General features: G+C 35.9%; 1 protein-coding gene across 1 annotated transcript in view; it reads left to right on the forward strand.

The window, feature by feature from the left end:
* Positions 1-27,867, forward strand: part of CPA6 (carboxypeptidase A6) — a gene marked incomplete at its 3' end in the record, with an annotated part of 301,035 nt that overhangs the window by 267,104 nt on the left and 6,064 nt on the right. The window contains exon 9 of the mRNA XM_081266455.1: positions 25,818-26,020. Within this exon, the coding sequence (XP_081122581.1) occupies positions 25,818-26,020 (203 nt within the window). The remainder of the gene's footprint in view (positions 1-25,817; positions 26,021-27,867) is intronic.

Below are 27,867 nucleotides of genomic sequence, written 5' to 3' on the forward strand. Positions count from 1 at the left end.
GAGGAGAGAAAAGAGAAGAGTCCAAAAAGAGCAATGGAACACAGTGACTAACTGGAGGGATAAGGGAGGAATGCGGTCACTGGAGAATTGCAGAAGATCCAAAACCTTTAGCCAAAAAAATAATAATAATTCCCCCATTTATTCAATTAAAAGGCTTTAAGCAAAAGTCAGATGATGTAAATAGAAAATTAAAAATTAAAAAAGAATAGGGTAGGGAGCTTTGTAAGTATGAATCACATTAATAAATTCATTCTAAACTTAGTAAATATTTTTAAGAGCAATATGTTAGACACAGGAGATACACTTTTGAAAAGACATAATTCCTGCCCTCATTAAGACTGATGGATTAGTCAAAAGACCATTATATTATATCCTGATAAATGCTATGCAGAGATAAATGAAGGGAGCTTACGTGAGTATATCAGTACCTTGTTGCTGCTGTAACAAATTACTAAACTTGGTAACTTAAAACAACACAGATTTCTTCTCTTGTGGTTCTGGAACCCAGAAGTTCAAAATGAGTTTTCTAGGCTGAAGGTATGGCAAGGCTATACCCATGGGAGGCTCCAAAGAAGGAAACTGTTTACTTGCTTTTTTCTCGCTTTCTTAAGGATTTCTTGCCTTGTGACCTCTTCCTCCACCTTCAAAGTGAGTGGCACAGCACCTTTTCTCTCTGAATATACCTCCATCACATAGCCTTCTCTTCTAGATGTAGTCAAAATCTCCCTCTTATTCTTGTTATTATATTTAGGACCACCTAGGTAATCCCCATTTTAAGGTCCTTAATTTATCACATCTTCAAAGGGTCTTTTCCATATAAAGTCACTTTTTCTTCCATGGATTAGTACCTGACACTCTTCAGAGGCCATTATTGAGCCTACCACAGTGGGAAGGATTTCCAATCCAGCCCCTTATCCTCATGGCTTCAGAAAGCCATTATAAAGTTTTAAGGAGAGGAATTATATTACATGGTGAGATACACATTGCAGTAGAAGTAACTCAGGACTTCTGAAGATGCAGATTGAAGAAGATCCTGGATGACCTGTGTGATAAATCAGGAGAGATCTTTAAGACCTTAGTAAATGGAGTGGGTATGTTAGAAGGAAATTAAGATAATGGCACCAATAGGTCTCTGTGGATTTGGGGATGCAGTAGATGATTTCTGGTTTCAAGTGACATATACTAAGAACTGTGATACAAGAAAAAAAGTAGATTTGGAATTTGAAGGACCATCAACAGGAAAGGGTATTTTATCTAAGAAAAAGTATGTTCTCAAAATTAAAGTTACCTTGCAAACTAAGTTTTAGAATGCAATCCATCCTTAGAGACTGCCTCCAAGACCAGAAATCAATTAAGTAGCAAAGTTCTTCTTACTAAATTTTATTCTCAGATCATAAGAACAGAATCTAAGAATGTTAAGGAAAAGTTAAGTATGTAATTTTACATTAGAATAAAAGGGATTTTTTTAACTGAATGGCAACCAACAAGAATACAAATAAATAAACATTAGAACCTATCCTGTTAAGCGACTGATAAACTATCAAAGCTATAAAAACTCTTAGCAACCATTTTTTAAATTAATTTTTATTGGTACTTTACAATTATACATAATATTGAGATTCATTTTGATATATCCATACATGCATATAACATAAATTGATTGACTGCATTCTCCAATACCTTCCTTTTCCTCCCTTCCCCCTTCCCCCAATCCCTATCCTCTACTCTTCTGTTCTACTTACTGGTCTCCCTTCTGTTTTCATGAAAACTGACTGCCCCCCCCTTTTTATTCCTTTTTTCCCTTTTATTCTCTGGTTTCCACACATGAGAGAGAATATATGTCCCTTGACTTTCTGAGACTGGCTTATTTCACTCAATGTAATGTTCTCCAGTTCTACCCATTTTCCTGCAAAAGACATATTTTGTTTTTCTTTATGGCTGAATAAAATTGTATTCTATATATAACACAACATTTTCTTTATCCATTTATCTGTTGATGGACACCTGGACTGGTTCCATAACTTGGCTATTGCAAATTGCACTGCTATGAACATAGTATGCATGCCTTGCTATTTTATGCTAAGGAGTGGTACATCAGGGTCATATGGTGGTTCCATTCTTAGTCATTAAAGATCCTCCATACTGACTTCCATAATGGTTGTAATAATTGGCAATCCCACCCAAAGTGTATAAGTGTTCCGTTTTCCTCACACCCTCATCAGTATTCATTATTATTTGTATTCTTGTTGATTGCCATTCTGACTGGAGATATATAAAATCTCAGTGTAGTTTTTATTTGCCTTTCCCTTAGCAACCATTTTTTTAATCCAACATTTTTCAACTTTTTTTTTCTTTTTCAGGCCTGTTAATGATGAGGGCACATTCCTTTGGTGGATTCCAAGCATACCCACATTGATTTATATTATCTTTTAAATATTTAAAATTATTTAAACTAACTTTTTATCTCCCCCTTTACAAGAATATATTAGAACAAATTATGAGTTATTTATCAAAATAACAAACCAATTTTTACTTAAATAATTGTATAACTTGTAATTTACTTCTGTGTGACATCTCCCACTACCAATTGCAACACCCTGTCTTAACACCACAGTGAGAACCATTGATTCAGCTCCAAAGTCCACCAGGACAAATGCAGCCAGAGCTGGTTAGTGATGCAGATGTGATGGTCTCATGATTTTCAATCTATTGCTCTTCAAGTATTTCTTGCTTCTCCATTTTCCTCTGTAAAGTCTAGCTCCCACCTCCTTTTATCACATAGAGGACTAGGGTTCATAGAAGCATTAATGCCCATCCCCACTTTTGTCTTCAATTTTTAATTCCACCCAACTTGCATTCCACCAAGTCTCCACTCTGCCATTACAGTTTCCTAAGGGCTCCTAATACTCCCTGCTCTCTCTCCCTTCTCTGTGCTCTCCTGCACTTACAGCTTGCACTGCAGACTTTACAATTATATCCTACATTGTCTCGTCCTCTGATTTCCTCACATGTGCACAACTTGTCTCTTTTCTAGATTTATGGGGCTCTTTTAGAATTTCACATCTCAACACTCAAAAACTAAAGACGTGATGTATGATATGGAAGTTAAATCGCTGAAGTGTTCAGAACAGAGATGTATGCTGTTTTATTGGAGAAGACTAAAATCTCTCTGCACTGCATTGCAGAGATCTGTTAATATATTCTGCAGTTGTTCTGCATGTGAAGATGAGAAAGAGAATTTTGTCTCAGTTTCAGAAACAATATATTATAAACTAAGGGAAATCTAATGACCTTTATATGCCCATAATCTTAAAATATGTAGAGTGATATATTTGATGCTTCTTACTCCTTTCCCCTAGAAGAATTCTGTTTTATTGTTGTTTCCTGAGTCCTTTGTTGATGTTTTTTTGCTTATTTCCTTGAAGTGCTGTGCCCTGGTACTTTTGGTAGCTTTTGGTCTCTTGATCTTCCATAGTACAGCAGATAGTTCAGATCAGAATCTGTGTAATTGAGGCCAGATCTGGACAGGACACTTCAAATACTGTGTATCCAACAGAGCTACATAAAATCCTGAGGGGACTTACAATTCAATAATATTTGTGAGCTGTTTCTTTGCATTTTAGTAAAACCTAAATAGTGCCTCCAGAAATGTATAAATAATATTAGACTGTTTTAGTGGTCTTCTTTCCACCTGAATTAATTTATTGCCATTTTAGAGACCATACAGGATTTTGATTTTATTTTGTAAAGACAGATCTGGTATAGGGAATGAGTAAGGCAAAAATTCAGAGATAAACACTGGCAAAAATAATTTTGAATGTGATATCCCATTCTGCTGCTGAATCAATACTTAATCTGCAGTAAATAACATAGGCAGGATGCCAATCCATAAAATAAAACATAAAATGCTGTACAATATTCCAGTGTCTAAAGTGTTTGTCAGGAAAACAATATTAAATCCAGGCATGACCCTTCTTAACATTATACAGTTTAGCTTAGGTAGGATAATAATGAAATAAAATGTTAATTTTATAATACCTAATATTAGTCAAACACTGATAAGTTCAATGGAGTTGGGAAATGGGTATATATACAATTTTAATGCAGGATATTGAATTTTATGGCAAACTCAGGTAAAGCGTGTTGTAGGCACATTTTGGAGAAGGACCTAATCCAGCCTATGGGCTTTGGAAAGGATGCCATTTCTTCTTGGACTTTTTATCTGGTCCTCTCCTTCTCCCTACACTTTCAATGTTGGAATGCCCAGGTTTCAGTGTGGGTCCTTTTCTCTATCCACATTCATTCTCTTAGAGATAGCATCCTGTATCATATATGTAGGATACCCAAATGTAAATCTCTGTCCCAAACTCCTGTGTATAATACTTAGCATCTCCACTGGGGATAATATTAGATGTCTATTAAATAACAGGTGTCTCAAACTCAAAATAGATAAAATGTGACCCTTAATCTTCACGTTGCCAAATCTGCCCTCCCATGTCCATTAACTCATTTGATGGCACTGCCATTCTTCCAGTTGCCCAGACCTAAAACTGTGGGATAATCTTACACCTGTCTCCCTCTTACACCCTATATCTAATCCATTATCCAATCCATTAGATATAGAGTATCCAATCCCTTTTGTTTTACTTTTAGAATCTCTCTAAATTCTAACTATGTGTTTACTCCCATCCTTATCCCAGACACCATCATTTGTCCCCTGGATTACAACAGGAGCCTTCTGACAAGTCTCACAGGGCTGGTGATGTAGCTCAATGGTAGAGGACTTTTATGGCACACACAAGCACCTGGGTTCAGTCCCCAATGCTGCAAAAAAAAAAAAAAACCCTAAATGTAAAAAGAACCTCTAACTAGTCTCACTGCTTCCACCCTTGCCCTTTACCTCTTGCCCTGCCTTCTCTCATGCTATCCATGAGCTGTAAGAAAACATTTAAAATGTAAGTTAGATGATGAAAGTCCTTGGCTTAAAATGCTACAATGGCTCCTCACTTTATTTGCTCAAAAGACTTGTAAAATTTTATACTATCTGGGCCCCCATTGATGTCTTAATCTCATCTATTTCTACCCTCCTGTCCCCACTTAGTCCTGCCATACTGGCCAAGTATATGCCTGCCTTGGAGTCTTTGCACTGGCTGTTCCTCTGCCTCAAACACTCTTCCCCAGATGCCATGGCTGACTCTCTGTATTCTACAAATCTGCCCAGAATCCAGCTTTGGAAAATGAATATGCCCCTCACCATCTTTATAATTGCAACCCACCTCAAGTATTTCTGATCCTTCTTACACTGCTCTTTTATCTGCTCTGGGCACTCTTCTACTATGCAATACAATTCTCATATTCCCATGTAGTGTTTTTTGTCTCCCCCACTAGCACTGAATGTGAGCTCTAGAAGGCAGAAATCATCGTTTGATTCAGTCACTACTCAATGTGTGGTGCAGTTATATGCAATGAAAACACTTGCTGAATATGTGAAAGATTCAACATGTAAGTAATAGATGAAGATGCTATATTCACTGAAGATAGATCATTGAAGAAAATGTCTAAGGGCAAAATAACAGAGTAGTCACTCATTTAAAGGACTAATAGGGGAAAAGAAACCTATAAAGGGCACTGAAAAAGAACAAAGAGGTTTGAAGATAAGTTTGAGGGAAAAATATAACAGAAGCCAAGGAAGGAGAATATTTTAACCAGGAGGTCAAGTCTTGTGAAAACCAGGTAAGATAGGCCCTCTGGCCCTCCTGAAGCCATAGTCTCTCTTCCCTGCCCTGCATCTCAGCCTCTTCCTTTTATGGCCCTGCCCATCCTCCACTAGATCTGCTTTCTTTGATTGTTTCTTAAAATCCTCAAGGCGCAAATGGCACTCTCCAGTAGCACATCTCTCTCCATTCATTCTTTGGAGGAAAGCTCATTAGCACATTACAGGAGGAAATTTAATGGCTCTATTTCTCTATGATAGTGCTTAGTCATGAAGCTATCCCTGTATTTTGATGGGAGTAAAGGGAAATTTGTACCCATGGTCATAAAAAATTTGGGCTCATCACCTGTACATAAGGATTAAGTGCTGCATTTCCTTTCTGAAACTGTTAACATTTGTTAAAGTCCCTATAACTTAGGGAAAGCTGAGAGTTTCGGATTTGAAGAAATACTAAACATTACAGAATATTTTCAAGGACCAGGCTTATTTAAAGACATTTTGTTGTTGTTATTATTGAAGTCTTGAGCATCCTCAGCCTTCCATACAGAGGAATTGGAGTTTAGTTGTCTGGTAACCAAAGACCTAAATGTTAATGAAACAGTCCAAGGTCCAATCACTTTCCTTGAACAGGGTCAGCTTCACTCATTCAACCAGCATTTAAAAGGTAATGAAGGTGTCCATTTTGATAAGTACTGGGAAACAATATTGAACAGCCTCTGTCCTCAAGGGACTCATCCTCTAAAGGAGAGGAAGAAGTATAAATAAATAACTACATTATAAGTGCTTCTAGGTTTACAGCTTCTACAGCCAGACACAGCCACCTCTGGAACTAGTCTATATTCTGTATTCTGCCACTCTTCCTACAATACATTGGGTCTATACTATGCTACCTAAGCTAATATGAGATGTTATAGCAATCCCAAGACTACCCAGAGCGGGTTGATATACCTGGATATAGGGAGCATGGGGTGGATACAGCATTTAGCCCCAGGTGGGGAAGAGTGATTCCCTGTGGCTATACAACCAGCAGACACAAGGCAAGATGCCTCACCACCCACATCTTCCCTGTAGCCAGATTACTCTCCAGTCCAAAAAGAATAATAGCACTGGTCTTCAATTCAGAACTGAAGAGTTAGCTTTCTTCTATTCAATCTTGACAGAGAAAATCAGTAAATTCTATTTTCCTTTCCTTCTGTAGGATAAAAGACAGCAATTCCCATCATTTGTACATTGAAAATCAAGTAAGTCTCTATGAAATTCAGGAGTGGCTTTAGAAATAGTTTCGATCTACAGAGAAGATGAAAAATGAGACTAGTTCTTTGATCATCATCTCCTTTGATACTTTAAACAATGCAAGTAATTAGTCTTTGGCAATTTAGAATATTGGTTATTTAAAAGAGGGTCTGATTTTCTAAGGAAATGCCAATTGAGCTATTACTCATTATTCCAAATATAAAGTAAGCATATTTAAACTGCAGATAAAATTTGTTCAATGGGTCATATGTTTAATTTGATTGTACATAAGCCTCCAAAATGATTAAAGAGATGGCTTGGGTAACTAATTCCCCTGGTACAGGTGGAGGTGGAGGACAGGAAGAGAGAATATGATCTCATAGAAGTGACTTTACCACATTCTCGAGGAGACCATCTCGAAAACAGTTATCCTTTTACAATAATGACAACAGCAACAAACCAATGAAGAACATATAATCTATAATAAAGGGTAAAGTATTAATAAAGCACATAAAACACCATCCAACAAATGGAATGGTATAGCCTGTGCTTGGATTGGGTGATTAGATATAACACAATCCTCCCCAAATCAGTGTAAAGCAAATACAATTCCAATTAGAATTTCAGTGAAGTTTCTTCAGTTTGTGTTTTGCCTTTAGGAATTGAATAAAATGATCATAACATTTATAGGGAAAATAAATGAACAACATAAAAATTGTGAAAAAGAAGAACAGAGAAGGGAACTTCTCTTGCTGATATCAGAAAAAAAAAATTTAAAAAAAAGAGAGTGAGAGAGAATTTTTAAATATTTATTTTTTATTTTTCGGTGGACACAACATCTTTGTTTGTATGTGATGCTGAAGATCGAACCCGGGCCGCACGCATGCCAGGCGAGTGCGCTACCGCTTGAGCCTCATCCCCAGCCCAATATCAGAAAATTTTAATGGTACTATAGATTGATGGGATAACAATATAGAATAGACAAATAGATTAGCAGAGAAAAATAGAGGATCCAAGAATAGATCCACACATGCAGCAGTCTTTATCACATGATCAAGGTGGATTTTGGTTCAGTGGGGGAACAATAGGATATTTAATAAACAATGCTGATAGATTTGGCCAGCCATCCAGAGAACTGAAGTTATATATGTACAAAAATAAATGCATTCCTGTAATCCCAGTGACTTTGGAGGCTGAAGCAGGAGAATTGCAAGTTAGATGCCAGCCTCAGAAATTTAGCAAGGCCCTAAGCAACTTAGCGAAAACCTGTCTCAAAAGAAAACACTTAAAAGGACTGGTAATGTGGCTCAGGAGTAAAGCACATCTGGGCTCAATCCCCAGTATTTTATATATATATAAAAGATTTAGATGGAAAAAATGACAAATTTGTTTTTAATTGAGAAAAAGTTACCTATATTATTTAATGATAAAGAATACTTTCTTAATCAAGAAAAGAAACTCAAAAGCTATTTACAAAAAAAGACATGGTGATTATATAAAATTTTGAATGTCTAAAATGATAAAAGATACCATAAATAATTGAGTAGAAAAATTATAGATTTGAGGATAAAATGTAATGCAGATGACAATCTCTACTAAGCACTTCTATTCACGATTAAGAAAAAGAGAAACAGCCCAAGAAAAAATAAAATGAGCTAGGGACATGATTAAGCAATTTAGAGAAGAGTTCATCTGAAAACATGAAGCAAAAACACATCTACGGTAAGGAAGGCAAATTAAATTTTACCATCAAACTGACAAAAATCAAAAGATGATATACTTGTAGGTGATGGCTGGTAGGGATAAGGAGAAATGGTATGCTTACCTTCTGCTTGTGGAAGTATAAATAATAGCAATCTTAGTAGGAAATTTGACTCAAAAATCTATAAAAAATAAATATATAATCCTTTGTAAATTTTAAAATTTTATATAATGTAAATTTATCTTTCAACCCAGTGACCCATTTCTATAGATCTGTCTCATAGAAATCTTCTAACTCAGATGTAAGGATATGTATTCTTTGATATTTAACTGAAGTACTGTTTATGTCAGGCCAATTTTAACATCCCACTCTGGTATCTTGTTCATTGTGTCAAAAATGGAAGAAATAAATAAGCATATCTCCCAACAATAGGCAAAGAGGGACCAAATTATGTTCACTTAGAATAGAACAAACTTAAAAGAATGAATCCAAGTTGATGCAGAAGGAAAAAGCAAGAGAAAAACATGATTATAATTCTGTTTTGTGACCAAAAAATAGCTCTTATGGCATGGATGATTGTATAATTATGTCTCCACATCTATATAAAAATACATATATGCATCAATACATAAATGCATGTATGCACACTTATGTGTGTGTTCATAAATTATATTGACAACTTTGGTCAGTTGTTTATATGTGTTATTTGAAGGTAAGTTGACAGTGAAAAATACAAGTGAAATTTTTTTTTTCTGCTGGGGATCAAAACCAGGCCCTTGTGCATGCTAAGTGAATGCTCTACCACTAAAGTTACCCCATCCCCAAAAAAGGAATTTTTCAAAAAGCATTTTAAAAAATTAATAGCATTCTGATTCTATTTATGAGAAATATAAAAGCTATAAATAAAAGAAAAACAAATATGGAAATTAAAATATAACCAATGAAAATATATCATAATACTTATTTATGACTTCCCCCAGATACTGCTTATTAGGGAACCCATTATATCTGTAAATTCCACAGAGATTAGTTGTTACAGACTCTAAAATAAAACCAAATTTACTAGCATATTTTTATTTTTCCTTATTCACCTTTTAAAAACTTTTCTAAACTTTTTCCTTTTAAAACTATTTCTCAAATCTCTATTTTTTTCCAATATACTTTTTAACTTATACAGTTACTATAATAATATAGAAATACAATATTGGAAAAAGTGATTAGCATATTACATGCCTAGCAAATTATATCATTTCTTTTCCCCCCTTGGATATTTTTGACCATCTAATTTATACAATTACATGTTCTTTCTTCTACTAAGTATTCAATTATAGCCATGTGTCCATGCATTTATTAAATTAACTGTCCAGTGGCTAGAAAAATAAATAATGTTTTAAATATCCATAGAGTCTGTATACTGCAGTACCCATACTTTTGTATAAAAATTCCAGTTAGGACATCAACCAAGAGCTCAGTGTGCTCACATTCTTAATATCATATTCTATATCTTATACTAATTTAGGAAAAATACTATCTTAATCCTGGAAAAGGACATTTCATCTGTCTCATTTCTATTTTAAGAGAAATATATTTTTCTATGATTAATAAAAAGTTTAGATATTATTGTTTATTTCATCTCTAAACCATTCTCTAAACTTTTAGTTTTGTATGTTTCATATATTAGCCCTTAAACAGGGAATATATAAGTTACAAATATATATCAAACACGGACACTTAAAATTTCTTACTGATAAAGTAGCAATCAAAAATGAGGAGACAGAAAATCAGAAACCCCATTTAAGGCCTATGATTCCACCTGGTTGTTGATCTACCCTTTCACATTCTCTCTGGAACATTTTCTCATCAGAGTCCCTTTGATGCCACCATCTTGTGATCCTTCTACTTACCTGATAATTCCTTGTTATTCTGAACTCCAGTTCCTCTCATATCCTCATTTAAATACCGATGTACTGTACAGTTCGATGCTTGTTTTTTAATGTTGTCAACCAAAACCACTTTGAATGATTTTATTCTCATAAGATGGTAATGACCCCCAAACATTTTACTCCAGCCTAATATTCCCTTTGAGCTTCAAACTTAGGTTTAGTATCCTCTTAGGTACTATCATTGGCAGCCTCAGATGACTTACACCCAGTAGGTCTAAAATGAAATTCATCATCTTCCTTTTCTCCCTGTGTGTTCACATTCCTCCTCATCTATTTGAAATTTCAATCAATAACACTATCAACTCAGTTAGCCAACCCAGAAATGTAGGTGTCATTAGCCACCCACTTCCTTACCCTAAATATTCAATGAATCTCCAAGTCCAGTTAGTTTACCCTTCCAAATATGTCTTTAATGCATCCCCCACCAATTCCAGCTGTCAATATATCTGGCTTGTTCATGTACATCTTGATTTGATCACCCTAATAATAGACTTGCCTCTTACAAATTTATCCTTATAAATGTTGATGAGATCAATCTAAAATAAAAATCTGACCATGTCTTAAAACTTTTTATTGTTTAGAGGCTGAGGAATATAAATATTAATTGACTTAGTAAGTGTGGGTTTTCTTTTTGGAGTAATGCCAATGTTCTAAAATTAGGTAGTAGTGAGGATTGTACAATTCTGTAAATGTATTAAAAACTGCTGAAATATACATTTTAGATGGGTGAGTTTTATTATATGTAAATTTTATCTCAATAAACCTTCATTAGGGAAAAAAAGCCTTCACACTTGTGTTAATCAGCTTTTTTTTTTTTCACTGACACCAAAATACCCAACAAGAACAACTTAAAGGAGGAAAAGTTTATTTTGGCTCACAGTTTCAGAGGTTTCAGTCCAAAGTGGGCTGACTGCTTTGCTCTGGGGTCTAGTGAGGTAGAACATCATGGCAGAAAGGCATGATACAGGAGCACTATTCTGCTCAATGCAGCCAGGAAGCAGAGAGAAAAAGTGAAGAGGACACAGGGATGAGGCCCTCTTCCAGGGTTCGCCCCCCCGCCCCCGTGATGTGATCCACCTTCTCCAGCCACACCCCACCTGCCTATAGTTATCATCCACTCAGTCCATTAAAACTAGGACGGGCTGATTAGGTTGCAGCTCTAATAATCTAATCATTTCACCTCTGACTATTCCTGCATTAACACAGGAGCTTTTGGGGGGGACACCCCATACCCAACATATTAGTTCAGAATTTCCAAGAAACTGACACCAATTTAGGATTAAATGTATAACAAATAGATTGAAGAAAACTTCTGTTCTATACAATAGGTTGTATAATGAGGGGTTCAAATATGGAAAAATCTATAAATATAGAGCACTGTGAAGAATAAGCTAAGAGAGTCATATATTATGATGCAGGTCAGAACCCTATGAAAAGAGAATGGGAAAGAGGATTGGGTTGAAAGAGGGTAAGACTGAAGTACAGCTCTAATAAGGGTGAGGCTAGGTCGAGGAGTTCTCAAGCCAATGTTGCCCTGTAGAGGATACGTGCATCCTGCAAGAATGGGTTAGTACGTACCATAATCAATCACTGGCCAGAAGCAACCATGGGTGTAATGTGCACTTGATGAGAATGCAATGATAGATCCAGAATGATGGTGGGTAGTGGTACTTTTCAGGGCTACCACAGAGTTTATTTACTTCCTACAAAATATTGCAAGCTCCTTTGCATAATATATAAGATGCTCCATGAATTAGTCCCTAATTACCACTCTAGGCTAATCCACCAAAACTTCCTGACTCACCTTTCATGTTGAACTTTAGTAGTGAATGTTTTTTGCCTTTCTGTAATTAATGAATTATTCTCACTACCTGAAACTACCTTCTAACTCATATCTATCCTTCTAGAACTATCTCTTCCAGGAGACATTGTCTTTCTAAGACGACTTTCCTGAACACTCACAGGGTAATTACTCCTTCTCTCTGCTTCAGAATAACTGTTAAATGTGTGCCTTCTAGGCTGATCTATATGTTCCTCAAATAAGAGTATACAGCTTTTTCATATCTGAATCCCCAGAGCATAATACAATATTCAGAACAGAACTATTCAACAAATGCTCTTCATTTGAATTCAACATTCAGTTAGGAAACACAAGCCCTCTACAATATTATTACGTTATTGCACATGGTCTGAATAATGCTATCATCTATATTTGTATTTCCTTATATTTCCTTGTTCTTTTGGTAAGGTTGTTATTATACTGTCTACCACATAATGTTGATATGGAGATTCAGAAAGATACTACATGTAAAAATCTGACATATTGTAAGTCTAAACTAGTAATGGCATCACAGTCATGGTGTTGCTGGCCAAGTCTGCATAAAGAAGCTATTTTAAAATTCTGAGTCTTACTAGTAATAGAATTATAAAAATTCCTTCCAGGGAGTGCTGGGTGGGGCCATGCATGGGAGATATGGGGAGATGGAGAATATGGGGAAGTATGGAAAAGAATTCCTTCCAATGTTTAAAGCACACTTTTAAATTTTTTTATTTTTTTAATTAGTTACACATGACAGTACAATGATCTTGACATATCATACATTTGAATCAGATGGGATATAATTTCTCATTTTTCTGAGTGTGCAGGTTGCAGAATCACATTGGTCATGCAGTCACCTATATACATACAACAATAATAATGTCTATTTTATTCTTCTGTCCTTCCTTTTCCCCCTTTCCCACCCCTCCCCTCCCATCACTTCTCTCTACCCAATCTAATGTGACACACTTCTTTTTTTTTTCTCACATCATCATACTGTATTCTGTATAACGATGAGGGTCTCCTTCCATCTTCCTTGCAATTCCCCTTCTCCCTCCCTCTCCCTCCCACCTCTCTTCCCTATCTAGAGATAATCTTCTTCTCATGCTTAGAAGATTACCTCAAAACACACTTTTAAAAAATGTTTTTAAAGAGAATTTGGGAAAGATTTTTTAATATCTATAATTTTCCCAGAAAATTTTCCTCCCTTTTTTCTTCTTCATTTTTTCCAACATTAGTTTCTAAACCTTTAGAAGTTGCAATCTTATAGACCACAAAGCAACTCTTGACAAATACAAAAAAATTGATATACTTACTTTCTTATCAAATCATAATGGAATGAAATGAGAAATCAATATGACAAAACCCTATAGAAACTATAAAAACACATGGCTATTAAACAATGCTCTTTGGAATGATGAATGGGTGATATAAGAAATCAAGGAAGAAAGCAAAACATTTTGAGACTCAAATGAGAATAGTGGTACAACATACCAGAACCCCTGGGGCACTATAAAGGCAAGTCTAAGAAGAAGGTTTATAGCTGAGAGTGCTTACATAAGAAAATTAGAAAGCCAAATAAACAACCTAATGATACATCTCAAGGCCCTTGAAAAAGGAGAACAAGCCAATTCCAAAACCAGCAGAAGTAAGAAAATAATTAACTTTATTAGGTTATTTTCTTCTTTCTGCAGGATTATATTTTTGTTCTTCAGGTAAATTTTAAGGCTATCTTCTTGATTTAGACCCTTAATTTATCCACTGTAATTTTTCAGGTTCAATAATCAGTTTTTTTCAGGGGGACATAGCTTTAGCAATATCATGTATGTTTTGACATGCTCCATTAATTTTTAGTAATTTTGTAATTTGGCTTTTGTTTTCTTTCCTTAACCTAGGTATTGTTTGAAAGGTATTTTGACAAATTGCTTTTGCTTGCGCTTTTATTATTAATTATAAGAATTTTTACGTAGAAACCTAATGACTGTAGTCCCTACAGTTTGGGAATATATAAACACATAATTATATCAAGGACTATAGCCAAGTTTAATATTTTTGATACTAGAAAAGAATGTATGCCTTCTCTCTGGGAAGTATAGAATTTGATCTGAATATTAACATTAAAAGATTGTAACATTAAAAGTTACAATCTTAATTAGTTATATATTCATCATATATAGTCAAATACACCTTCAAAGTCCTCCTTCCCCACCTCTCACCTTGAACAAAATTTTCATCAACAAACTTAGTTATTCAAGAAAATTTCTCTTATAATCATACCCCCATCTGTAAGCCCATCCAGAAGGATGATATAAAAGAAAAGGCTTAGAAAAAGGACCCAATTAACAATAACCAAAATCTTATGGTCCTTGCTTCTTTACCTTTTTTAATTTAAATCATTAAGTTATTTAAAATTTGCTTTTGTATATTTATGTTGTAAATTGTTTTCTCCATATGATAAGCTAGTTTTCTGAACATGATTCACTCAACAATCATTTCCACATTGATTTGTGGTGCTTCCCTCTATGGAATACCAGACTCCCATATATTCTGTCCCATTGGTCTACTAGTATATTACTGACTCAGTATTATATTGTTTTTATTATTACACCTATGTAGCATGTTTTAATGCCCAGTGAGATAAGTCTCCCCTCTTTGCTTGTCTGAGATTTTCTTAGCCCTTTATTCCTCCTCAGAAATTGCAGAGTTCTTCTGGAGAACATTATGTTAAGTGAAACAACCAGACACAGAAAAATGCAGAAATTCCACATTCATATATGGAATCTTAAAAAGTTGATCTCATAGAAGTAGAGAATAGAATACTATCAGTATCGGTTAGGAAGGGTAGGAAGGAGTAAGGTTGGATAACCAGTACCAAAGTACAATTAAAGAGAATTAGGTTCTAAAGTTGTATAGTGCAAAAGGGGCAACTATAGTTTTTATCATCTTATACGTTTTATAAAAAACTGGAAGAAAGGACTTTGTAGGAAGACTGCACCTCACATGGCATTTGCAGGTAAATGGATGGAGTTGGAGGAGATAATGCTAAGTGAAGTTAGCCAATCCCAAAAAATCAAATGCTGAATGTTTTCTCTGATATAAGGTGACTGACTCATAGTGGCGTAGGAAGGGGGAGCATTGGAGGAGTAGATGAACTCTAGATAGGGCTGAGGGGTGGGAGGGGAAGAGAGCGGGCAGGGGATTAGCAATGATGGTGGAATGTGATGGACAGCATTATCTAAAGTACATTTATGAAGACATGAATTGGTGTGAACACACTTTATATACAAACAGAGATATGAAAAATTGTGCTCTATATGTATAATAAGAATTGTAAATTGCAATGCATTCTGCTGCCATGTATTTAAAAAATAAAATCAATTTTTAAAAATGAATAAAGTTCTTTTTAAGCTTGAAAAACAAAGAAATGATAAATATTTAAGGATATAGAAATGCTAATTACCCTAATTGGATTGTTCCACATTGTATACATGTATCAAATTATCACATTGTACTCCATAAATACATGTAATTATTGTCAACTACAAATAAATTTCAAAAAAGTATTTCAAAATCCTAGAGTTTATTTTGGAAACCCCAAATTCTGATACTGAATTTTTGTTGAAGTTAAATTGAACAAAATAAATAAATAAGGAAGAATTGACATCTTTATACTGTTAGGTAATTGTATTCATGAACATGATGTAGTTCTCTAACTCTGTTCTTAATTGTAAACTTTTAAATAGATTTTTAATATCTTCTTTCTAATAGTCATACTTTCTTTGAAAGGTTAATTCCTAGATATAGTCTAGGAATATATTCTACCAAATATTCTCATAGGTAATACTGATGAAAGTAAAATTATGCTATTGAATAGAGGACAAGGCAAAGAAGGAATGTTACCCAGAGCATTCAGAGAAAGGATGACTCTGCGTATGCCTCAGTTTGGGGCTTCTAGTCCCAAGAACTATGATGATAGAATAAATTTCTGTTGTTTTAAGAAACTCAGTTTGTGGCAATGTGTTATGGCAGCTCTAGGAAACTCATACAAGTACCAAGACTGCCACAATACAAAAAGTAGACATCCAATATATCTACTTAAACCATATGTTTTGTAGACATAATACAGCTGGATCGTTTTTTTCTGAGAAGAAATGTTACCATTGTACAGTCACATATGAATCTGATTTCTTTTTTTCCTAAACAACCTGCTTTTTCCTCCCCAAAATTATTGTCTTGTCTTACATTTTACTCCAACATGTCACAGTGTTGATGTTTTCTTTTTAGCTCTTTTGTTGGGTGCACAATGAGTCTATTCAATCTTTCCTTCCTTGTGGTGAAATGTTACTTTGCAGTTCTCCCAGTGCTTACCTTTTTTTTCTTTCCTTCTAGGTCCCCTATTAATCACATATTGATACATTTTTTCATGTGCTTTTCTCTCATTTTTCTAATTCTTTATCCCTTTCTGGTGCTTCCTTTGAATGTTTTAAATCCCACTAATTTATTCATCAACTGTATTCATTCAACCCATGAATTAAGATTTTTATTTTACTATGTAATCATAGTTCTCTTTTCTTTCTTTTTTTAAATAATTCTTTGCCCCTGGTTGTTTCTAGTGTTTTATTTGCCTTTGGTATTTATTAAAAATTTTTGTAAACTCTTGTGTTCTCTGAATCATTAGTTCTGCTCCCTCTGGAAGTAGTTGTTCAGTTAGTATTTTTGTCCTTCCATTGTTCACATTGATGTTCCATGGATAGCTCTTTTTCTCCAATTTCCTTCAGATTATTAGCCACAGTTTTTACACTATGTTCTAAGTTCAATAATATCTTAATTGCTTCTGGAACATCTCCCAAATGAAATTCTAAAGAGGGAAACCCCAATTGCTTTGAGTCACACATCTTGACTCTTGCCATTCAACAGGTTGAACGATTCTTTTTTCCCCATTTTTGTTGATACATTATGATAATACATAATAGTACAATTCATTGTGACATATTCATAAATGCACTTAATTTAATAAATTTCATTCTGCAGTACCTCCTTTTTCCCTCTCCTCTACTCTCCCTTGATCCCCTTCATCTACTCTTCCAATCTTCCTATCTTCCTTCTATTTTTGTAAGGTTCCTTTTTCTCCCCCCGCCCCCCGCCACATATGAGAGAAACCATAAGACCATTGGCTTTCTGAGTCTGGTTTATTTAGCTAAAAATAATACTCTTCATTTGCATTCATTTTCTTGCAAATGACTTAGTCTTAATCTTCTTTATTACTGAATAAATCTTCATTTGTTTTTATACTACATTTTCTTTATCAATTTATCTGTTAATGTGGCTACCTGGGTTGGCTCCATAACTTGGCTATTATGAATTGTGCTGCTATAAACATAGGTATGCATGCATTGCTATAATACACTGATTTTAGTTCTTTTGGATAAATACTGAGGGTCATAATGTGGTTTCATTTTTAGACTTCGGAGGAAACTCCATACTGATTTTCATGGTGGTTTTGCTAATTTACAATCCTACCAATGATGTATAAGTGTTCCTTCTTCCTCACATCCTCCTCATAATTTACAATTATTTGTATTCTTTTGGTTTTTGCTGTGTGTGTGTGTGTGTGTTTATAGTGTGCTTGGGAATCAAACCCGTGGCCTGGCACATGCTAGACAAGTGTTCTACCACTGAGCTTCACTCCAGCCCTATTGTTTGTATTCTTGATGATTGCCATTTTAACTGTAGTGAGATAAAATTTCAAACTAGTTTTGATTTATATCTCCCTGTACTAAAGATATTGAACATTTTTTCATATATTTGTTAGGCCTTTAAATTTCTTCTTTTGAGAAATATCCATTTAGTTCATTTGCCCATATATTAACTGGGTTATTTATTGATCTTAACTGGGTAACTTACTGGTTTTAAGTTTTTTGAGTTCTTTATATATTCTGGATATTAATCCCATCAGAGAAGTAATTGACAAAGATTTTTCTCGAATTCTGTAGGCTCTCTCTTTAAATTCTTATTTTCTTTCATGTGTAGAAGCTTTTGAATGGCATCGTATATATTTTTATTGTAATTATTTCCTGAGGCTTAGGAGTCCTACTGATGAAGTCATTGCCTCTACCTACATGTTGGAGGATTTCCTCTATGTGGCCTAATTGCAGTTGAAAAATTCTTGGTCAAATTTCTAGGCCTTTGACCCACTTTGAGTTGACTTTTGTGCAGGGTGAGAAATGGGGATCTAGTTTCATTCTTCTACATATGGATATCCAGTTTTCTCAGTGTCATTTGTTTAAAATGTTGTTTTTTCTGCAATATATGTTTTGGGCAATTTTGTCAAAGATTAGATGGTTGTATCATGAGGATTTATCTTTTTGTCTTCTGTTCTACTGAACTCCATGCCTATTTTTATGCTAGTACCATGTTGTTTTTGTTACTATATCTCCATAACATTATTTAAGATCAGGTATTAGACCTTAAGCACTAATCTTTTTGCTTAGAAATTCTTTGGACATTCTGTGTCTTTTACTCTTCCATATGAATTGTAGAAATGCTTTCCCTAATTTTGTCATTGGTAATGTCATTGGTATCTTGGTGGGGATTACATTGAATCTGCGCATTGCTTTTGGTAATATGATCATTTTAACAATATTAATTATGCCTATCCAGAATATGGGAGGTCTTTCCATCATCTAGTGTCTTCCTCTGTTTTATTTTGTGCTCTGTAATTTTCATTGTAGGGGTCTTTCCTCTCTCTGGTTAGAGTATTATAAGATATTGTTATTTTATTTATTTTATATATAAACATATATTATATAAAATAAATAAATATTATATATATAAAATAAATAAAATATATATATTGACTGTTGTGAGTGGATTTTTTCCTGATTTATTTTAACTGATATATAGAAAAGTTATTGATTTTTATCTGTTGATTTTATATCTTACTACTTTAATAAATTTTCTTTTTTAGCTCTGGAAGACATCTGTTGAAGAGAATTTGCTGTTATTTTATTAAGGATTTTTACTCTATATCCATCAAGGATATCTGCCTACAAATTGTTGTTGTTGCCATTTTGTGTTTTTTTCCCTCAGAATGTCCTTCTCTGGTTTGGGCATCAGGGTGATAAGTTTGGAAGTGCCCTCCCCATTTTCTACTTCATGGAATAATTTGAGGAACATTAGCATTAATTCTTCTTTAAAAGTCTATTCTTGCTTGCTTTGTAGCTCTATTTGCATGGAATATTATTTTATAGCCTTTCACTTTCATCCTGTAAGTGTTGTTGCCTGTTAGATGTGTTTTTTGCAAGCAACACATAGTTGAGTTGTGTTTCTTTAATCTAATCTATGTATTTAGTCTATGTATTTTAATTGGAGAGTTAAGGCCATTTATATTCAGCATTATTATAGAGAGGTGTTCATTATTTCCTGACATTTTGATTTATTCCTAATGTTTAATTGGTCCTAATTCTCATTTGCTTAATTACTCTTCTAATGAGATTTACCTTTTCTGAACTCTGCTGTTTGGTTTTATATTCTTGTGTGTGCAGGATTTCTTTAATGCTGGCTTAGTAGTCATTGATTATTTTAGATCATGCTTACCTTGGAAGGTTTTTATTTCTTATTTGATTCTGAAAGATAGCTTTGCTGGATATAGCAATTTTGGTTGATAGCTATTTTCTTTCAGGGTTTGTAACACATTGTTTCAACTCCTCCTGGATTTTAGGGTTTCTTCTAAGAAATCATATGTTGTTCTGATTGGCTAACCTCTAAAATGTGACCTGACATTTCTCAAGGCTTTTGGAATTTTATCTTCATTCATTCTGGCATTTAATTATAATGTGTTGTGAAAGGTTCCTTTTCAGTCTTGTCTATTTAGGGTTTTAAATACAAAGTGTATCTGAATCTCATACCCAAAGTTTGGAAATTTTTCTGCTGTTATATCACTGAATAGGTAATCATTGCTATTCCTTCCTTGCTGCAAATGATTCTTAAGTTGTCCCAGAGTTCTTGCATATTCTGATCATTTTTTTTCTTAATTGCTGTTTGAGTATTCAAGTTTGTATATTTAGCCTTCAAGACCTGATAGTCTGTCTTCTACATGATTTAATCTATTGATGAGACTGTTTTAGTCAACATTTTTGCTGCTGTGACTAAAACATCTGACAAGAACAATTGTAGAGGAGGAATGATTTATTTAGGGGTTCATGGTTTCAGAAGTATTAGTCCATAGAAACCCAGCTCCATTCCTCAGGGCTCGAGGTGAAGCAGAACATCATGAAGGAAGAGTGTGGCAAAGGGACGTGGCTCACATGATGATCAGAAAGCAGAGAGAGAGAATTCCTCTTGCCAGATACAAATGTATACCTCAAAGCCACGCTGCCAATGTCAATGCCTCACCTCCTCCAGCCACACCCCACCTGCCTTCAGTTACCACTCAATTAATCCCATCAGGTGATTAATTCACTGATTGAGTTAAAGCTCTTGCAACCCAGTCATTTCTTCTCTGAACCTTCTTGCATTATCTCACTTGTGAACTGTTGGGAGACACCTCACATCCAAGCTATAACATTCCACCTCTGGCCTCCAAAAGCTCACACTCATCTAACAATGCAATACATCTAGTATTATAAATACATCTAGTCCATTCCCAAGAGTCCCTATAGTCTCAAAAGTTCTGACATTGCTCACCGTTCAAGTCTAAAATCTTTTTGAGGCTCAAGGCAATCTCACATTTTGAGCTCCTATAAAATTTAAAAGCAATTTACAAGTATCCAATATGTAAAGTTACAGAGTAAATATTTCCATTCAGAAAAATAGTCATAGAAAGAAGAGTTGGGACCAAAGCAAGACTGAAATCCAGCTGGGAAAACAAGTCCTGTAGTTCTGTGTCCTGCATATGGAGTATATGGCATCATGATGTTCTCTCCAAAGGACTTGTGTAGCTCTACCCCTGTGGTCTTATTGGTTGCAGCCTAAGTGGCCTTTCTGTTGGCTTGACTCTGATCAGTTCCTGCAGCTTTCCTAGGATGATGTCCCACATTACTGATAGTTCTTAATCTTGAAGGTCTCCAATGCAGCTTCAGCTTCCTCCTTACATCTCTGCACATTGCCCTCTCCAGGGCTTCCCACAGGGACTCCAACCCTGCTGAACTTTTCTGGGCCTCCCAGGCCTTCCTTTGAAATCTTGGTGAAAGTCTCCTCAAGCCCCTATTTCCAGCATTCCTGAAGAGGTTGACACCAATGTCTGCCACTATCTTGAGCAGTAGCCAAGCCTCCAGGGACCCTGGCTGCATCAGCCTCCAACTGCCTGGATGGCTGAGCAAGTTGAAAAAAAACTTTTTAGGTCCTCTTGTGCAAGAAGAGTGCCCCACTGGTCTCTTTATCAGGAGAATTTTTTACCTTTACTTCCTTTAGTCTGAAATGGGTACGGTCTTGCCAGCTCCTGAGATGCCCTGAAGCCATCTTTCTCATTGTGTCTGGGCAAAGCCTTTAACATTTCTTTAGTGACAGTAAAGTCTTTAATAACTGAAACTTTCTCAGCCCCAGTTTTACTCCCACCTTTCCAGTCCGAGTTTTTCAAATCTTTCTGCTCTGCTTTCTGCTCCTTATTATCACAATGAATTTGACTAAAAGCTTCCAGCAATATCCATGCCACCACCTGAATGCTATGCTGCCTAAACTTTTTCTTCCACCAAAAGTCTATCACTTTTAAAATTAGCTTCACAGAAAGTCTCAGGACATGGGCAAAATGTAGACAACTTCTCAGTCAGAACATAACATAAAGGCCTTTAGTCCAGTTACCAATATTGTCCACCTTTTCCTCTGAACCCTCTGTCTTCACTGTCCATAGTCCTATTGGCATTCTGGTCTTCTGAGCTCCCATCAGAATCAGCCATTAAGCACTACAACAATCTAAAGCATTTTCAGCTGCTAAGCATCTCAAAATTCCTCCCATCAATTTCAAAAAGCTCAAAGTGCTTATGAACTATAAGGGCAGATTAGTCACAGCAACAGCCCCACTTCTTTGTACCAATTTCTGTTTTAGTCAGGTTTTTCACTACTGTGACCAAAGGACCTGACCAGAACAATTGCAGAAGAGGAACAATTTATTCGGGGACTCACAGTTTCAGTGGTCTCTGTCCATAGACACTTTACCACTCATCTTTTTAAATTGTTTACCCAACATTTCCTCCACTTTGATGTCTATGGCATCAATTATTGAAGTGTTATAAACTTTGGGGGGTATCTTATTACTTTGTAGTTTTATATTACCTATATTTCTATGTTGATATTTGCATGTCTGCTGGGATGATTATTTCTTCTATTGTTCTATGAGGGACATTTTAGTAACCTGTTTTTGTCCTACTGTCTGCCCCAGGCTGGGCAAGTATCTAAGTGTCAACACTTTCATTCCGTGTGATCTCACTGCTCTATTTAGTCTCTTGCTCCATTTTGAGAGGTAATAATCACCAGCAACTGGGGCCACTTAAGAACCAAGAACCATACTAGTAACCCCTTTAAAACTTCTCCACGTGCAAAATGAGAATTATGATTTAGAATATCCTGAGAAATTAAGCATTACAGAAAGTAAAATTACTATTAAATTATATAGAGCATTGACAGGAAGAAGAAAAAAGCAGGAAATTAAAAAAAATAAATGGGAGGATAGAAATGGAGGTGATATAAGGGAAAAAAGAGAAACAAAGTTGAGAGTATACTTGTGAACAAGAAGGAAAAGTGAGAAAGAATAATTCTAAATAATGCTTTGAAACATTAAAAGAAATACATAAAATTGGATTAAGGAATACACTTTCAAATAATAAAGGTGACCCATCGAATCAATACACAAGATAATATCTGTCAAAACTGATATTAAAGCGTTATTCCATGTTGAGCTATTTGGGATCAAGAGACTTATTAGTCTTCCCTGATTTGGACTCCATCCAGTTTTGGGAGGCTTAGTTAATACTCATATACTCCTCAGCTTTACCTCTGTATTTCTCTGGGCATGTGGTAGCAAACTTACCAGCCCACTTCTGATTTAAATCTAAGAGTCTCCCTTTATTTTTTGGTGTGTGTAAGCATCTGATAACTTTCTGGAGGGTCAAAGGACACAACCCCTAATTTCCTGTGGCTTAAAAGTCATGTCTCTCCCTGGTTGGGAATATAGTCCATAGAAATATTTCATGTACCCAGATTTGTCAAAACAGGTATGAACTCACATGTGTAGATTTCAGGGTACTGTGGATTTTGGTGCCCTATGGTAGAGATATGGCAGTCCAGCAATAGTAGTACTGGGTGCTCTGTTGGAGGCAAGGGCAGCTGCCCCAGACTGGTTCATACATGTCAGTGGGCAGCATCTGGGCATGTTTAGCATTGACTGGGGAGCTCAAGTCTGCAGGCCACCTGTGGTGGGGGAGGGCATGTTGCAATGCTAAGGCCATAGTAGGAGGTTTCTGCTGGATACTGGGGGTTTCATGGCTTTTTCAGCTGACAGGACACACTGTTATCAGGCCCATGTCTGGGCATACTTGACAGAGGCCAGCATCTGTGGGGTACCTGGCACTATTGTAATCCAGGTAGATTTGCTGCACCTTATGGATCTCTGGCCAGCAGCTGGGGCACTTGCTGCTCCCATGGTGCTACATACCTTTAGAGTGACTCTCTGTTCTGCTCCACCCTCCTCCTCTTGTCTGGAATGGGAGAATGGGGCTTGGCAACCTTCAGCTAGCAGCGATCCCTCTACAGATTACTGAGACAACTGTTTCAAAGGTACTGCCTATGATAATATTTTCACTGCCATCTGTAAATGGGATGAAGCTGTATAGATTTAATTCCTTCTAAGAGGGCAGTCTTAGGTGTGGTCTCTACAGGATGGCTGCCCAGAACCGTTTTCTACCAGCAATTTGAGATAAGCTGTGCACGTCTCACTCACTAAATGGCTTTTCAGCTCCTGCTCTGGCTTAATTTGATCTAGCTTTCTTTTCTCCTGTTTCTGAAGTTAGCTTGCCAACTTTGCCTCTCTCTCTTTTTCTCTGTTACCCCTCCCTTCAGCCCACTCTGGTCAGGATTTGAGGTTAACAAATTCTTTCCTATTTTCTGTCCCAGTTTCCAGAATTTCCAAGTCCCTCCAAGTCTCTGACTGTCCAGTATTGTGTCTGGGCACATTTCCTCTGTCACTCACCTCACTGATTAATTCTGATCAGCTGTCCTCTCCCGGCTTCAATTAGAGACTTCAGAGGAGTCAGATGGGCTGCCTAGTTCTCTCCACAGTTTTCTCCAATTGAATCACTCTTCGTGTCTTCAAGACCCAGCCAATTTGTCTTGCTTTTCTTCTCACATTCAGTAGAACTGGACCATCTTACAGAACCATCAAGAATTTTCTGTTAGTTTATGGAGAGAGTTATTATTTTCTAGAGGTAGGGGAGACATAGTAATGGCCCAGAATGGCAAATAACAACAGAAAATGTCATTTCAAAAATTTCTTAGAACCATAATGCTTGGTGATTACTAAAGTGGTTCTTATTTTCCTCTGTCCCCTCCATAAAACTGTTAGTAAGTTTTCCCCTATTTGGAAGGCTTTTTCTAATTTAAATATCATTAAAATGTAGTTTTAAATATTTATAAACTACGAGATAACTAGAGAAGCCTCTTGGGTTTTATAAACCAATTTGGAGATTACTGATCTAAAAATATGGTAGAAATTAGACGTATGTTCTTCAGAATTATTTCTGGCTGGCCTTCATGTTCTTGCTATTTGTTTGGACACTTTTATAGATGTCTATCCTCTTAATCTGACATTGACTTACTCAACAAGTATTTGTAGAATACTTTTCATGTTATTGTTCTTGCTACTAGGTGCCAGCAAGAAAGACACAGTGCCTGGCCTTCATAAAGCATTAGCATCCAGCAAGAATCTAGATAGAATACAGGTTCAATGAAAGCAGGGATTTTTTTTTCTGTGTTGCTTATAATGTATCCCACGTATCTATGATAGAATAAACATCAATTGAATGGTAAATGAGTAAATGATGAACACTAATTACATGTGTGTTGAATATTACGGAAAAAAAAAAAGGTCCAGGTGTTGTGAAGCATATCTTAATAGTAGGCCTTCTCTGGGGGTTATATAGAATTAGTCTTCCTGAAAACAGAGACAGCCATCTCTTTAAAAGTAGTTATTGCAGGTTTAGTTAGCAATCATCACTTGGTTCACACTCAGACCCTCCTTTGTTCATGGAAGCTTGAATTTTTAGCATTGATTTCTATAAATAAGAAATCAGATAAATTGCTTAATAACACCATATGTTTATAAAAAATAAATCTAAAAAATCACAGTTTAACAATGCTGATTTGTGTTTCTTCTTCCCTGCCTGCTCCCCCAATCCCATTTTCTTTTCTGACTTGCAGATGAAGGGGCCTCTATGCACCCTTGTGAGGATACCTACTGTGGCCCTTTCCCAGAATCTGAGCCAGAAGTGAAGGCTGTAGCTAACTTCCTCCGAAAACACAGAAAGCACATTCGGGCTTACCTCTCCTTTCATGCATATGCTCAGATGTTGTTGTATCCCTATTCTTACAAATACGCAACAATCCCCAATTTTAACTGTGTGGTAAGTATTTGACCCTTTATATGTATTTCAGACTTCATGCTTCCTTTCTGATGCTAAGTGCTAGTGGTAATAGCAAACACATATTGTGTTTATTCTAAACTATTTGTTTACATATATTAACTCATTTATTCTTCATAAGGTTTCTTATCCCAATTTTTACAGATAAGAAAACTGAATCCCAGAGAGGTTAAATAATTACACTAAGAATACATAGTTACTAAACATCATAGTCAGCATTCAGCCCAAGTCTAGCTTCAGAGTTGTTGTTTTTAACCACCATACTGCTTCTCAAATGCAGTCATTTCAAGCCTATTTACATTCTTACCACAGGCTATACTGAAAAGGTCAGGATGGATTTGATTAGTATATACAGCTTTGGTCACATATGCAGGGCTGTAATTAACTTTATTGAGTCAATAATTGTTCATAAATTATAGTCTGACTCTCATTAATTAAAAGCAAGTTTTAATTTATAAGTGCTATTTGCTTAATGCTACTAAGTCTCTGGGCATGCATCTGGCAAGTTAGTACTAAGAATGAACAGACTTTCAGGCATAAGATTACTTGAAAATGAAAAAGCAGCATTCTCTTACTCCTTATCTCAGAAACCCAACAGACGATCCCCTACAGGGCATAATACATTGTAAAATGAGTTCATTTTAGACCCTCTAGCATCTAAAGGCCTATAATGTTCAAAACCAAGAAAAACTAATAAATAGTGTTAGAATTCAGTTTAGCAATGACCTTTGGGGGAAGGGGGGGGGGGTTCAGTGATTGAGAGGAGACACGAGGGTTGCCTGGTTAAATGCTTATGGTCTATTCTTTGACCTGAGATCGTGGTTACAGGAATGTATTCAATTTGGGATCACTTGTTGTGCTATGAAATTAAAATCTCTGTGCTCTTCACTATGTATGTTTGAGGGGTTTTAACTCCAGACACCAAATGTGTGGTGTCTTTTCCAACATCACTTCTCCAACTGGGTGTCCAGTTTGATTCAGTTCTGACACCTACCTCCCAGGATTAGCATCAAACTCCACAGGTTAAGGACTCAGTCCCATAAGACTGTTCCCACTTCAAACATCAGCTACAAGCAGTAGGTATTCAACTTATTCACTCTTCTGTCCAACTTGGCTAAAGAGCTCCAGATTCCCACCACCCACTCCTTGGTTTTGATAATTCACTAGAAGGACTCACAGAGCTCAAGAAAGTGCTTTACTATTGTCAGTTTATTATAACATGCACAGTTCAGGAAGGACACATGGAAGAAATGCATAAGACAAGGTGTAGGATAGAGGCAGGGAGCCACAGAGATTCCTTAGCTCCTCAGGGGCACCACCTTATTAGCTCTCCAATTGTTCTTACCAACCTTGAAGTTCTCCCATTTTATAGGGAACTTTATGGGATTTCATTACATAGGCACATTGGTGGTTGAACTCAGTCTCTGGACATTCTCCCTTCTTCAGAGGTTAGTAAATATAGTTGAAATTGCCAACCCTCTGGTTGCATGGTTTGGCTTTCTGGTACTAGCCCCTAACCTGAAATTTTCTGGGGGGCTCAGCCACCAATCATCACACTAGTATGTAAAGGACACTCTGATCATTCTGGACACCAAGGGTTTTAGGAGCTGTATGTCAGGAACCAGGGATAAAGACCAAATAATTTTTATTGTGTTACTTTCATATATATACTTGAATGAAAATATTTTGAAAGATAAGCATTTCCTTTTTCCTTATACCTTAAACTTCAAATACTATACAAACTGCTTGGAGTTTCAGGAATTCCTAATTTAGATGTCCAAGCCCTTGAAGAAGTAGGGGACCTGAGAGAGCAAGGGAAACCTTTTATT

This window comes from Spermophilus citellus, assembly GCF_964194105.1.
Source record: "Spermophilus citellus genome assembly, chromosome: 14".
NCBI lineage: Eukaryota > Metazoa > Chordata > Mammalia > Rodentia > Sciuridae > Spermophilus > Spermophilus citellus.